General features: G+C 41.1%; 1 protein-coding gene across 1 annotated transcript in view; it reads right to left on the bottom strand.

Moving 5' to 3' along the window:
- The window catches only part of ZCWPW1 (zinc finger CW-type and PWWP domain containing 1), a 31,411-nt gene that overhangs the window by 2,363 nt on the left and 13,248 nt on the right, over nt 1-15,800 (bottom strand). The window contains exons 10-16 of the mRNA XM_032431109.1: nt 13,096-13,212; nt 12,220-12,340; nt 11,519-11,594; nt 11,015-11,119; nt 9,975-10,058; nt 8,882-8,948; nt 8,346-8,449 (exon numbers count right to left, since the gene is read on the bottom strand). Of these exons, the coding sequence (XP_032287000.1) occupies nt 8,346-8,449; nt 8,882-8,948; nt 9,975-10,058; nt 11,015-11,119; nt 11,519-11,594; nt 12,220-12,340; nt 13,096-13,212 (674 nt within the window). The remainder of the gene's footprint in view (nt 1-8,345; nt 8,450-8,881; nt 8,949-9,974; nt 10,059-11,014; nt 11,120-11,518; nt 11,595-12,219; nt 12,341-13,095; nt 13,213-15,800) is intronic.

A 15,800-nucleotide genomic window follows, 5' to 3' on the forward strand; every position in this document is an offset into this window, starting at 1 on the left:
ATATTGAATTACAATGTTGTACCCCTGAAACCTATATAATGTTACAGGCCAATTTTTCCTCAATAAGAAAATGATTAAAAGAGAAAGTAAAAAATCTGTATTTCAGGACTTCCAGTTTCCAGTTATACATGTAAGAGGTTTGGAAGTCATCACTCTGTTCTAACAACAAGTAAAAAAGCTGAACAGACTGAAAAATCAACAACTCTTTTTGTTTTGATCAAAGAGGGAAGGACACAGGGCCACCAACCCTGAAGAGACAGAGAGGCAAATGCAGGAAGACATAACTTACCAGAGCACAGACTCAGAAGCAGAAGAACCAGTACTTCTCACAAGAACCAGTTCCAGGGCAAGAAAACCTCAACAGTACTAAATAAATTGTTCAATGCAGACAAGTCTGGGAGTTAAAAACTCCAGTGGTGCCCCGTCTTATAGGTGCTCCCAGACTTTTGTGAGTTTGACCTCCAGGAATCTGACCAGGTTCTCACATAAAACATCAGAGAAAAATCCCTTCATGCTTCCAGCAGGAGGAGCGCAAAAGGAACCATTTTGAAATACACCAGAGCACTCTATCCTTCTGACAAAGGCCTGCTCTCAGGAGAAACTAGTTAACCACAGCCTAATCTACTGGGATATTATCAGAGCCTGACTGTCCAGGGGGAAGAGAAATATTTAACCCCAGCCCACTCTAACCATCCTGTCCCACCTAATCGGGGGTGTGTGTGTACGGGGGGGAAACACTAAGAAACACTTTGAAGTTCATAGTCCAGAGCACAGGTTCATTAAAGACATGAGATCTAGGGTTGCCTGGCTGGTTCAGTCAGAAGAGGGTACAACTCTTGATCTCAGGGTTGTGAGTTCGAGCCCCACATTGAGTATAGAGATTACTTAAATAAGTTAAATTTTTTAAAAAAGAAAAAAGACATGAGACCTAATAGTAGGACTATAGAACACATCCCCTCCCCTGACCCTTACCACCACATTACTAAAGGCATATTTAGGGGTGCCTGGGTAGCTCAGTTGGTTGGGCGTCTGACTCTTGATTTTTGGCTTGGGTCGTAATCTCAGGGTTGTGGGATCAAGCCCGAATCAGGCTTCACATTCAGCGGGGAGTCTGCTTAAGATTCTCTCTCCCCCTGCCCCTATCCCCACTCACACTCTCCCTCCCTCTCCCCACCTAAAATAAATAAATAAATCTTAAAAAAAAAAAAAAAGGCATATTTACAACTGTTTCTTTTACCTGGCACATTGTGTCTGGCAATCAAGAAAAAACTACAAGGCATATCAAAAGGCAAAAAACACAATTTGAAGAGACAGAACAAATACCAAAACCAGACATGGCATGGAATTATCAGACTGGAAACTGAAATCAAATATGATTAATATGCAAAAGGCTCTAATGGATAAAATAGCATGCAAGAACAGATGGGCAATATAAGCAAAAGGATGAAAATCCTAAGAAAGAATCAAAAGGGAGTGCTAGAGATCAAAAACATTGTAATAGAAATGCAGAAAATGTCTTTGATGGGCTTATTAGTAGACTGAGCATGGACGAGGAGGAATCCCTGAGCTTGAGGTTATCTCAAGAGAAAACTTCAAAGCTGAAAAGCAAAGGGAACAAAGACAGAAAAAAAAAACCCAAAAACTAACATATCCAAGAATTGTGGGATAACTGTAAAATGTGTAACATATGCACAATGGGAATACCAGAAGGAGAAGAAAAAAAGAAAGAAACCCAAGAAATATTAAAAACAATAATGACTGAGGAGTTTCTCAGACACCAAACCACAGATTCAGGAAGCTCAGAGAACACCAAGAAGGATAAATGCCAAAGAACCACATGTAGGCATGTTATCTACAAACTATAAAAAATCAAAGATAAAGAAAAAGCCCTGAGGATTAAGGAGTACACTTATTGTGATGAGCACCAGGTGATGTATGGAAGTGCTGAGTCACTAGAGTGTACACGTGAAACTAATATTACACTGTATGTTAACTGCCTGGAATTTAATAACTTTAAAAAAAGAAAAAGCCCGGAAAAAGCCAAAGGAAAAGAACATCTTAACCTGATAGGCTAAGGAAGGGGAGAAAACAGAATCACATAAAATGCTCAGTTAAAAACACTTGCAGGGTGGGGAGGGGCACCTGGGTGGCTCAGTCAGTTAAGCACCCAACTCTTGGTTTTGGCTCAGGTCACGATCTCAAGGTCATAAGATCAAGCCCTGAGAGGGGCTCCACCCTGAGCATGCAGCCTGCTTAAGATTCTCTCTCTCCCTCTTACTCTGCCCCTCCCCACCACTTGCACACACACTTTTCCTCTCTCCAAAAACAAAACAAAACAAAAAACCACTTGGAGGGTGCCTGCCTGGCTCAGTTGGTAGAACATGAGACTCTTGATCTCAGGGGTTGTAAGCTCAAGCCCCACGCTGGGTGTAGAGATTACTTAAAAAATAAAATCTTAAGGGCGCCTGGGTGGCTCAGTCGTTAAGCGTCTGCCTTGGGCTCAGGTCATGATCCCCACATCGGGCTCCCTGCTCAGCAGGAAGCCTGCTTCTCCCTCTTCCACTCCCCCTGCTTGTGTTCCCTCTCTCGCTGTGTATCTCTCTGTCAAATAAATAAATAAAATCTTTAAAAAAAAAATAAAATAAAATAAAATAAAATCTTAAAAACACACACACACACACACACACAGACTTAGGGCAGAAAAAGAGTGGAAAACAAAAATAAGAAAGAACAAGGGCAACAAATAGAAAATAGTAACAAATATTATAGATATGAATCTAACTATATTAATAATTAATTTGAATGTTAATGGTCTAAATACACCAATTAAAAGACACAGATTGTCAGAGTAGATTAAAAAACAGACCAAACTATATGTTGTCTACAAGAAGTCTACTTTAAACATAAAGATATATATATATATACACACTATAAAAGTAAATAGAAAAATACACCATGCTAACGCTAATCAAAAGAAAGCAGGAGTAGCTATTTCATTTCAGACAAAGCAGATTTCAAGGCAAGGAAAGTTATCAGGGATAAAGAATGGCATTACATAATGATAAAGGGGTCAATTCTCCAAGAGCATACAACAATCCTTAAAGTGAGCCTAACAACAGAGCACCAAACTACATAAGGCAAAAACTGACAGAACTGCAAAAAGAAATAGTTGAATCCACTATCATAGCTGGAGACTTCAACACCACTCTATCAAAAATGGATAGATCCATGGACACCAGAATATCTGGAAGGACGTAGCTGAACTCAACAACACCATCAATCAACTGGATATAAGTGACATCTACAAGTTACTTCATTGTATTCAATATCAGAATACATATTCTTCTCAAGCTCACATGGAGCATTCACCAAAATTTATTGCATTCTGAGCCATAAAACAAAACTTAACATATTTAAAATAATAGAAATCATACAGTGTCTGCTCCCAGACCACAACACGGTTAAACTAGAAATCAGTAACAGAAAGATAACTAAAAAGTCCCTAAATACATAAAGATTAAATGACATACTTCTAAATAACACATGGGTCAAAGAAGAAATCTCAAGAGAAATTTTAAAATATGGAACTAAATGAAATTTAAAATATGAACTAAATGAAAAAGAAAACACAATTTATCAAAATTTGTGGGATACAGCAAAAGCAGTACTTAGAGGGAAATTTAGCATTGAACACATATATTAGAAAAGAAGAGAGATCTAAAATTAGTAGTCGAAGTTTCAGCCTTGGGAAACTAGAAAAAGAAGAGCAAGTTAAATCCAAAGTGAGCTGAAGATTGAATGAAGTGATGACAGAGATCCCTGAAGCTTTTTCTAAAAATTCTTAATTTCTCTGTGTGGCTCCTGAGTGGACAGCACTTTCCCTATGGTCCTTTGCCCTTAATTGTTGAGCCTAGTAGGATGAAATTAAGTTCTGGAAGGACATTTAGAGGTCATGAGGTCACCTGGCCTAATCTCTTCATTTTACAAATAAGCAGATCTGGGGTTTCAGATATTGTGACTTCCTTTAGGGCCACACAGCTAGGCTGGCCTCTTGGCACTGTTTTCTGAAATTCTTCCAGCAAATACTGCTTGTTAGCAAAGTGAGCCTTGTGTTTCCCCACCACAATTCCCAATTAGTGTTTGACTTGATTCCTCAAATAGTTTTTCACCTTCAAAAATCAAATAAATTAACAGTTAAAATTTTAAAAAGGTGAGCTGAAGAAAAGAAATAATAAAAATTGGAGTAGAAATTGATGGGATTATGAGAACAGGAAATTAGTAGAGAAAACCAATGAAACAAAAAAGCTGGTTCTTTGAAAAGATCAATAAAATTGATAAGCCTCTAGCCAAGCTAACCAAGAAAAAGAGAGAGAGGGAACAAATTACTAATATCAGACAATATACTACAGAGTCCATGAACATTAAAAGGATAATAAAGGAATACTATGAATAATTCTATGCAAACAAATTTGATAACCAAGAGGAAATGGACCGATTCCTTAAAAGATATAATCCGTCTAAATTCACACAAGAAGAAACAGACAATCTAAATAGGTCTATATCTATTAACAAAATTGAATCAGTAACCTGTAGCCAACCTTCCAAGACAGAAAGCACCAGACCTATGGGTTCACTGGTGAATTCCATCAAACTAGGGAAGAAATTATGCCTATTCTCTATAATCTCTTTCAGAGAAAAGAAGCAGAGAATACTTCTTAACTCATTCTATGAGGCCACCATTACCTGAATACCAAAATCAGTCAAAGACACTACAAAAAAACTACAGACCAATATCTCTTATGAAAAGAGATACAAAAATCCTCAACAAAATATTAGTAAATTAAATCCAACAATGTATAAACAGAATTATACACCATGAACAAATGGGATTTATTCAAGGCATGCAAGACTGGTTTGACATTTGAAAATCAATTAATGTAATCCATCACATCAAGGGGCAAAAAAAAAAAAAATCACATGATCCTATCAATAGATACAGAAAAAACATTTGACAAAATCCAACACCATTCATGGTCAAAACTCTCAGTAAACTAGGAAGAGAGGGTAACTTCCTCAACTTGACAAAGAACATCTACAAAAAAACCTATAACTAATATCATACTTAATGCTGAGAAACTAGAAGCCTTCCCCCTAAGATCAGGAACAAAGCAAGGATGTCTCCTCTCATCACTCCTTTTCAATATCATATTGGAAGTTCTAGCTAATGCAGTAAGACAAAAAGAAATAAAAGATAGAGATATTAGGAAGAAATAAATACAGTTGACCCTTAAACAGTGCAGGGGTTAGGGGAGCTGACCCCTCACACAGTGGAAAATCTGTGTATAATTTTTTACTCCCCCAAAACTTAACTACTAATAACCTACTGTTGACTGGAAGCCTTACCAATAACACAGATGATTCACATGTATTTTGTACATTATATGTATTATATACTGTATTCTTACAATAAAGGTAGAGAAAACAAGATATTAAAATCATAAGGAAAAGAAAATATATTTACAGTACTGCACTATATTTGTGGGGATAAAAATCCACATATAAGTGGACCCGCATAATTCAAACCTGTTCAAGGATCAACCGGAAAACTATCTCTGTTTGCAGATAACATAATCGCCTACATAGAAAAATCCAAGAGGATCAACAAAAACTCCAGAACTAATAAACATTTATAGCAAGGTTGCAGGATACAGGTTCATATGTAAAAGTCAATCACTTTCTTATATACCATCAATGAACAATGGAATTTGGTATTAAAAACACAAAACCCTTTATAGTAGCACCAAAAAATTTAAATACTTAGGTATAATTCTAACAAAACATGTAGAAGATCTATATGAGTAAAATTACAAAACTCTGATGAATAAAACCAAAGAATTAAATAAATAGATATTCCATGTTTGTGGACAGGAAGACTTAATATTTCAACAGTTTTTCCCAGTTTGATATATAGAGTCAACGTAATTCCAAACAAAACCCAAGCAAGTTATTTTGTAGGTATCAATAAACGGATTCTACGATTATATGGAACGGCAAAAGACCCAAAATAGCCAACACAATACTGAAGAAGGACAAAGCTGGAGGACTGACCCTAGCCAACTTTAATACTTATTATAAAGCTACAGTAATCAAGACAGTGTAGAATTGGCAAAAGAACAAATGGGTCAATGGGACAGAACAGAGAGCCCCAAAATAGACCCACATAAAAATAGTCAGCTGATCTTTGACAAAAGAGCAAAGGCAATGACAGTCTTTTCAACAAATATGCTGGAACAACTGCACATCCACATGCAAAAAAAATGAACCTAGACACAGCCTTACACCCCTCACAAAAATTTACTCAAAATGTATTATAGATCTAATGTAAAAATGTAAAACTGTAAAACTCCTAGAAGATAACACAGGAGAAAATATAGATAACCTTGGGTATGGCAGTGACTTTTTATATACAACACCAAAGGCACGATCCATGAAAGAAACAATTAATAGACTGACTTCATTAAAATTAAAAACATCCACTCCGCAAAAGACAACGTCAAGAGAATGAGAAAACCAGCCACAGACTGGGAGAAAATATTGGTAAAAGACACATCTGACTGAGGACTGTTATCTAAACAACTCATAAAACTCAACAATAAAAAAAATAAATAATACAATTAAATAAATGGACCAAACATTTTAATGGGCACGTCACCAAAGAAGATGTACAGATGGCCAATAGGAATATGAAAAGATGCTCCAGATCATATGTCATCAGGGAAATGCAAATTAAAACAACAATGAAATACCACTGCACACCCATTAGAATGGCTAAAATCTGGAACACTGACAACACCAAATACTAGCAGGGATGTGGAACAACAGAAAATCTCACTCAAGGCTGATGGGAATGCAAAATGGTATAGCCACTTTGGAAGACAGTTTGTTCTCTTACAAAACTAAACATGCTCTTACCATACAATCCAGCAATCAAGCTCCTTGGTATTTACCCAAAGGAGTTGAAAACTTATGTTCTCACAAAAGCCTGTATGCAGCCGTTCATAGCAGCTTTATTCATAATTGTCCAAATTTGGAAGCAACCAAGATATCTTTCAGTAAATGAAGGAATCAATAAATATGGTACATCCAGAAAATGGAAAAATTCAGATAAAAAAAAAAAAAGATACAAGCTATCAAACCATGAAAAGACATGAAGGAAACTTAAATGTATATTTCTCAGAAGCCAGTCTGATTCCAACTATATGATGTTCTCGAGAGGGCAAAACTATTGAGACAATAAAAAGATTAGGGGTTGTCAGGAGTTGTGGGGAGAGGGGTGAATAGGTAGAGCACACAGGATTTTCAGGGCTGTGAAAATATTCACCCAGGTGCCCCAGCCTGAAATACAGATTTAAAAAAAATACTTTAGACTTTTTTAAAGAGTGGTTTTAGGTTCACAGCAAAATTGAGAGAAAAGTACAGAGAGTTCCCATATCCCTCCTGTCTCCACACGTGCATAGCCTTTCCCATTATCAACACCCCCACCAGAGTGGGGTGACTCAGTTAAAGCATCCAACCTTGGTTTCGGCTCAGGTCATGATCTCAGAGTCATACGATCAAGCTCTGCATTGGGCTCCCACTCAGCACAGAGTCTGCTTGGGATTCTCTCTCCCTCTCCTTCTGCGTCCCCTGTGTTCTCCTCTTCATCCCACACACATACTCTCTCTCTTTCTCTCAAATAAATAAATAAATCTTTTTAAAAAATTATTTATTTATTTGACAGAGAGAGACACAGGGAGAGAGGGAACATAAGCCGGGGGAGTGGGAGAGGGAGAAGCAAGCCTCCCGCTGAGCAGGGAGCCTGACGCAGGGCCCAATCCCAGGACCCCAGGATCATGCCCTAAGCCGAAGGCAGACGCTCAATGACGGAGCCACCCAGGCGCCCCTTTAAAATTTTTTTTAAAATCTATATTTCATATGCTTGAAAAGAGCCTAAGGAGGCAAGTGAATGACTATTAAGACACTTAAGATTAAGGGTCCACACAAGGGAGGACCGAGAGTGAAGAGAGGCAACCTGCTATTCACTGAAATTGCTCTAGTAAGAACCAAAGCACTACATTAAGAACTGAGATGATAACCAAGAAATAAGTTCCTAGAAATGTGATATATTAGAGAGAATAACTGAGGAAAGAGGAGAGTCCCCTTCCCTGAAGACCCCTAAGAGATAAGACCAGCTAGTCAGGGCCACCCTAAGCCAGGCACAGGATGGTCCCCTAGTAAGTATAAATCCATGCCAACCAGACGTCCTACAGGAATCTCCTAAAAGCAATCCCCAAGATCAATCTTACTTTTTTTTCTTCCTCCTCTTCCAACTCCTCTGCCTCCAACTCTGACTCTTCCTCTTCTTTCTCCATGCAGGAATCTGGGCTGTTAGCTCCAGAAAGACTTAAGTCTAGAACAGGAATAGGAAGGAAAGGCTAAAGAATTTATCCAATAAATTAGATGATGAGTTAATGGCGCTGATCCCAGAGAAGCAGTCTTCTAACTCTGCCTTTCATGTCCCAGTGGCATTTTCTCCATAAAACATGGCCCTAGATTATCACAGCACCACCTTTTCCAAAGTCCCACCACTCTTCAACACGCACCCTCCCTTCCTACCCTCTTTTTTTCTCCATTCCTCTCTTCACCCATCCATCTATCCATCCATCCACCCTGGACACTTGGTCAATGGCATTCATGCAGAGCCTCCTGTTAGAGAATCCAGAACTAGGTGGATGACACTGGATATAAAATAAAGGTTCAGTTGCTGCCCTCATGAAGGACCTCCCTCTCTATGTCCTCTCCTCACCTCCTTCTCTAGTCCTCATCCTCCTATTGATCCTACCTTTTCCTTCCCCACTACTGTCAGATCCATTGTATCGGCTCCGGAAACCAAACAAGTTAACCCGTTCCTGAGGAAACCAAGAAAAAAAGCATCATCCACTATCTCCCAGGGATGATTTTTGCTCTCTGTCTTTAAGACTTTAGTTATGGACTTTATATTCATATTCTATACCATTTTTACTTGAAATTTCATGTTCTGTTTATCTCAATTTCTGTGAAGATTAACTATTATATTATCTTTATAATATTTATATTATGTTATATAATTATATGCTATATTACTATAATCTCTTTTTTCCAGTTTATTTATAATTCAGTTTGTCATTCTCCACTGCACCCCCAAAGGCAGAATTTGAGGGTAAACACTGACCCTGCATAAGAGAAAGGTTAAGACACATACATCTGAGATCTAAAGTTAAATAGGGAGGTAGGAGGGGCGCCTGGGTGGCTCAGTTGGTTAAGCAACTGCCTTCGGCTCAGGTCATGATCCTGGAGTCCCTGGATTGAGTCCCGCATCGGGCACCCTGCTCGGCAGGGAGTCTGCTTCTCCCTCTGACTCTCCTCCCTCTCATGCTCTCTGTCTCTCATTCTCTCTCTCTCAAATAAATAAATAAAATCTTTAAAAAAAAAAAAAATAGGGAGGTAGGATGCCCCCTACTACAAACTGTCTCTCTGTGGGATGAGAGAAGATCCCATTTGTCCAAGGGTAGGGGAAAGAATAAATGATTTTTTTAAAAGATTTTATTTATCCATTTGAGAGAGAGAGAATGAGAGCGAGCGAGCATGGGGGGGGGAGGGTCAGAGGGAGAAGCAGACTCCCCGCCGAGCAGGGAGCCCGATACGGGACTTGATCCTGGGACTCCAGGATCATGACCTGAGCCAAAGGCAGTCGCTCAACCAACTAAGCCACCCAGGCGCCCCAAGAATAAATGATTTAAGAAGTCAAGGGAATCTGGCCTGGGAAGAAAAGACTAATTCTAAGACTAAGACAGGATGATGGGGAAGGACAAGCCACTTTTCTGTAGTAGAGAGTATATGGTTTGCTTTGTGTCCCAAGTCCCAAAGAGGAGCAGGTGTGTGGTCTGAACACTCACCTGTATACTGATCTGTTCTGCCTCTTGAGCCATCATCAGGGCTGCTCCCAGCTTCTGGTTGCAGTCCTTGTTCCTGCACTTTTTCTGAAATAGAGGAAGATTAAAGTCAATGATCAATATTAAAGAAGTGACTCCAACATACTGCTACTCACCAGACATGATCTTTAACTACGTTTATTTCCAGTTCCTGATATTGATCTGATACTCCTATTCTTAATCTTTTGAGCTTAGAGACACAATCTCCCTTTATCCCCCCATAACAAACCTGTTACCAGTTGCTAGCAATACAGTCAACCAACATTTTGGTGTCCTCTCCACAGTAAATCCCATGAAAATTTGGAGAGGCAAGATTAAAGGAGCTCAGGTGATTCCACTTTTAAGCTTCTCACAAATTTCTTCAGATCCAGCGACTTGATTTAATACTGCTTAATTTTTGAAGGCCCCAGAGCTGCTGGGCCTCTGCTTATTTCTAAGGCTGGCTGAACCCAAAGTGATTATAGGCAGGAAATATTATTTAGTTCATTCAGTGGTTCTCAACCAAGGAAGGTTTTGCCTCCCAGAAGATATTTGGCAATGTCTAGAGACAATTTTTTTGGTTGTCACAACTGAGGCCAGAGGCAGTAGCATCCCCTGGCTAGATGTCAGTAGAGGCCAGGGATGCTGTTAAACATGCTAAAATACATAGGACTGCCCTCCACAACAAAGAATTATCAGGCCCCAAATGGTACCTGACTGAGAAACCCTGAGTTGATATGTGCCCTCATTTCTGCCACACCTGCCTTGGCTAAACTGTAGAAAACTGCAGTCTTCAGGAAGACCCCCTACCTGCAGGCAAGGAAGGAGACTAAGAAAAATCATTATCCCGCTGCAATCCTGGGTAGAAAGAAGAGTCCCTCATGAATAACCTCACCTTTGCACACTTGGTCAGACATGGGACTTCCTCCCAACACAGCTTCCCCTGGGAGAAAATCAGGTTAAATAAAAGGCAGATTTAGTTTTCAGGTTCCCTGTATCACAACTGACCCCCAGGGGTTGCTTACCACTCCAGCTAGCTCCAGGGACAGCTCCTGGAAGTTCTTTAGCATGTTGACTGGGATCCAAGCACGAGAGACTGTTTCTCCAAAAAATGTCACATGGTATTTAGACTGAAATAAAAAATGGTTTTCTTACGGCCTCTTGTCCTTCTCTTTGCTTTGGCCCTCTAGCCAGAAAAGGTGGGGGAAGAACTGAGGATTCATAAAAGGAAGGAGGTGCTGGGCCTCATCTGATGCCATAAACCTGACCCACCTACCCTACCTCAGTCTGTTCTTCCGTCCTGACCTCAGGAATCCTAACCAACGCACATTTATCAGAACCATAAATGTCCTAGTAATGATTAAATATTTAATTAGATACAAGTTTATATGTGGGTAGTTATTTCTGTCTTTGTCACTCTAGTTAAGTGTCTGTTTCTGCTGATGTCTGCTGGCTATGTCTGTTTCTAATTCTGTACACCTGTTAGGATGGATTTGCTCACTACTTTGGCCTGAGCCAGGAAAACTCACCGGCAGGGAATCAAGATGAGAAGCAAAAAGAAAATATTCCCCCAGGTCAGGATCAGATTCTACCATGCCTGGCCACCTGGAGAAAACAAACAGGTTTAGGGGACAGAAGAGGAAGGGTTTAGATGAACACAACACAAACTCATCAATACACATGTACAGAAAGGGGAAATAGGTTTTGCAAAAAAAAAAAGGATCTCAAAGACAGACCCCTCCTTGTGGATCTCCCTCAGTAGTCTAACAAATGACTAAAGAGACTTCTATCAGTGTACAAAGAAACTCAAAATCTTCCTAGTAAGAGTATCTTACCCTTCTAGGCCTTCCATCAACCCTGAGAAAAAAATCTTCTGATTAGGGACATCTCCAGAGAAGAAACCATCCTACCCATCTTCATTCTCTCTACTTTATATATACGTCATAACTCAATGTTTAAAAAATGCCTTAAAGCCACCTTCCTTTTTCTATCCACTCAGGGTAGAATTGGTAGACCTTTTCTTCCAGGGAGATACCTCCCTGTGAAACCTCTAGAAAATGCATTCTTTCAAAGCCTCCAGGCTTGGGACTTTATCTTTTCCCTCATCCCATGTTCTTTCTAAGGCAGGTACCATTTCCATTATAAATACTCTCCATTTCCTTCCCTCTCTGCTTGAATCTACCACCTCCAAGTTCATGAAGGATGCTGTGACTATGCCATGGTGCCCTACCAGGGGTAACCGTATTGCTTGGCCCAGATGATGGATCCTGGGATGTAGGAGGCATAGGCCACATCACTCTCACGCCCTGTCCAGGACTCCTCAGGGATGTCACAGCGATTATACCTCAAGTCTGGCAAAAGAGAGAAGGAATGAAGGGAAGGAAAGAACCCCATCAGAGAAAAATCTGGATGAGGGCAGGAGAGAGGACAAGAATACGCAGCAGGTGGGACCAAAAGGGCACCTGGGAGACAGGCATGGAGGAAGAACAAAGACCCGTGGAGGATATGCAGCTACACATAGAGGAGGAGTGCTGCCTCCTTGTACTTTACAGAGATTCCAAACTGCGGTCTATATCCCACATTATCTGACACTGCTTCCATCTATATAACATCATGACAGTCATTTTTCTGAGACTCTGTTATCTCATCTGTGAAAATAATTGGGCTGGGCTTAGATCATCATAATCTCTTTCAAGTGGTTTCAAACATTCTAGAATTCTAAGCCACTGGCTCTCTCTCACCTACTTTCCCCCCATATATCCCATATCCCTTCTTATCCACCAACCCAATACCAACAATCTAGCCAGGACCAACCGGGTCAGACTAATGCTGAAGAAGGGGGAATTCACTCAGAATCTACATTTAGATCTCAGGCCCTTCCCACAACATAACTCTTCAGGGTGTCTTCTTCTAGCCCATTATGCCAGATTCATCTTGATATGACAGGATGATCCCTTCCTCTCTCCCAAACACTACAAGGACCCCTGGAATTATAACTACATCTACGACATATTTAATCTAAGGGATACATACAGAGAAAGAAAGGGAAGAACCATTAAAAACTAAAAAACAAAAAAGAAACCCAACCATCTCCAGTCCTATCTACCTGTATTCTGATCACAGGACCAATTATCAGGAAGCACTGAGGGGTCAATGTTCCCACAAAGCCGCCTCCACTTCTCACAGTTTGGGGAGGAACACTGGACCCAGACGAGGCATTGACCTGCAAGAAGAAAAAAAAAACTGAAATGAAACAAAAATATGCCCTTCCTTCTTCATTCCAACTAAAATCAATGTACTCCCTTCAAAATCACACAGCCTTAGGGATCAACTAGTCTAATCCTAGATTTATAAATGGGAAAACTAAGCTCAGAGAAGATAATTGACTTGCTGAAGATCAGTCTAAATTGGTGGCAGAGCTAAACTCGGGCCCCAGGTCTCACATATAAATCTTTCTCCTATGCCATACTATTAATCTCTCCTTCCCCCAAGGAGAAAAGGAGTGTTTCCTGTATTGACAGTTCTTGAAAAGTTTGGCCAGCATCTTTCCAGCTAGTGCCTCGTTCTCTGCTGGCCTGTCACTACTGGAAAGTTCTTTTGAAGAGCTAACCAGCATCTCTTTTGTGTACAACATCCAGAGTTCCTGAGTCCCAGCTGATTTACCTGTCACCAAATCACCAAGTTGCAGTCTTTGGGACCAACAGCCCTGAGTTTAACCCCTTCCAAAAGACAGAGATAAGCCTACCAATTCAACCAACTATTTACTTCAGGCCTTGCTCAAAGGCCAAGCATTCCTTTTATCCATTACCTTCCAAACCCTTATCCCCACCTTTCTTTATCCCAACACCTGCTAAGTTGACCCAATGCCCCTCACAGGCTCTCCTCTCTCTGTCCCAAATCCTTCCACTATGTTCTTTAGAATTCTAGACAAGAGCAACAAAAAATCCACGTATCTTCAACTTCTCTGAACATCCATCTCCTTTTCGAAACCTGGTGATGCACTAATGACAATGCCCCTACCCGACCCCACCCCACCCACAGCCCTCTAAGTGGAGTCTGTTCCCTCTCTCACACCCCAGGCCAGAAAGTGGGGTCAGCATCATCCTTACTCATCACCACTTCCAGACCATTACTATCCTCCTTCCTATAAAAACCCTTCCTGGGGCACCTGGGTGGCTCAGTTGGTTAAGCATCTGCCTTCAGCTTGGGTCATGATCTTGGGGTCTTGGGATCAAGTCCCGCATCGGGCTCCCCGCTCGGACAGGAGTCTGCTTCTCCCTCTGCCCCTCTCCCTGCTCGTGTGCTCTCTCTCTCTCTCAAATAAATAAATCTTAAAAACAAAAAAACAAAAAAAACAAAAACCCTTCCTTCCTTGAGATCCATGCCATGGGACTACACCACCCTCTCGTCTCCCTTGAAAAGATGCTGGCATCTGGTTCAGCCTTCTCCTCCTCCTATCCATCTCCTGCCCTCATTCCAGATGACTGCTGTTCTCAAGAGGTAACTCAAAGAAGCACCCCATTCTCTGAGTTCCTTGGTCTTTTCCTCCATGCCACCTCAGTAATGCACTTCACTTTCGTAATGCACTCCCCTCCTGCATGCCCCACTCAGTCATCCGTAGGGACCTCACACACCCTTGAACCCACTTATCCAAACATCCCTCTCTGATAAAAAAATGCCCCATCCTTCCACCTCACTTGCCCAAAGACCTCTAAGGAACTTTCACTTTATCTAGATCACCAATCCACTGGCCCCTAACTTCTTCCCAATCTAGTAGCGACCTCCTTTCTTCACTATACTTACTCAGGTTTGACTCCTTAGATTCTCTTGCAAACATCTTCAACTCCCTTGCTCTCTGTCCTTCTTCCCACCTAGCTGGCCCAACACAACCTTGAATAAACACATTCTACCTTTTCTGTGCCTACATTCATTCAACTGAGCATTGCTAGAGAAATATCACATAACCAGGCACATGGGTCTACACCATACCATCACAATTAACAATATCAACCAATATGTTTCTCCAATGAGTTCATTTGCCCACTGTCAAGTTTTACCTTCCATGCCTGAACATAAGGGATGCCCTCCATCCCCCTGAAATCGGCCCTCAGAGAAGCAGTTGACTTATATTTGGGTCCTTTCAAGGTAGTTCATATTATGCATCACATTCTGATTAATTTAATTTGAAGAAAAAAGCACTGATCAGGAACGATACGTTAGTCTGAAAAGACAGCAGCAGAGCCTGGAACACACACGTGTGTGCGGCACCACAGCAACCACCGTGGGTCAGTGAGATCCACACCTCCGGTAATGCTGGTAGGCAAGGCTTGCAGTGACAGGCAGCCATGCCACTTGGGGCCTGCCTTCTTCCACGCTGCGCTCCTGGGCAGCCCCTCCATCACTGCTACCACCCCCGTCCCACGACGATGAGAATGTCTAGCCCAAACAGATCTTTACCTTCTGCCTCAGCAACCAGAGAAAGCTGAGCAAGGACCAAGACAGAAGGACTATAATTCGGAGTTAGAGGCGGATGCCGCTGGGCAATCCACAGAGAGCCCCTGTGGACCTGGCTCAGGCACAGGCCTCCTGTGAGGGTGCCCAACAAGCCAGCCCTGCCTCTGGGCCAATGGACGGTTGTATCAGGACTCTGCATTGGCCCGGCAAGCCCAGGTCCACTGGAACCTTCTGTGTTGGCTTCCTACCTGGGTTTTCTTCTGATCACTATGTGCTGGCATCTTGTGTCTTTGATATGATAATATAAAATCTGGAAACTTTGTATACATAAAAACAATATCATCCAAAAAAGCCAAA

This window comes from Phoca vitulina, unplaced genomic scaffold, assembly GCF_004348235.1.
Source record: "Phoca vitulina isolate PV1807 unplaced genomic scaffold, GSC_HSeal_1.0 scaffold45, whole genome shotgun sequence".
In the NCBI taxonomy this organism is placed as follows: Eukaryota; Metazoa; Chordata; class Mammalia; order Carnivora; family Phocidae; genus Phoca; species Phoca vitulina.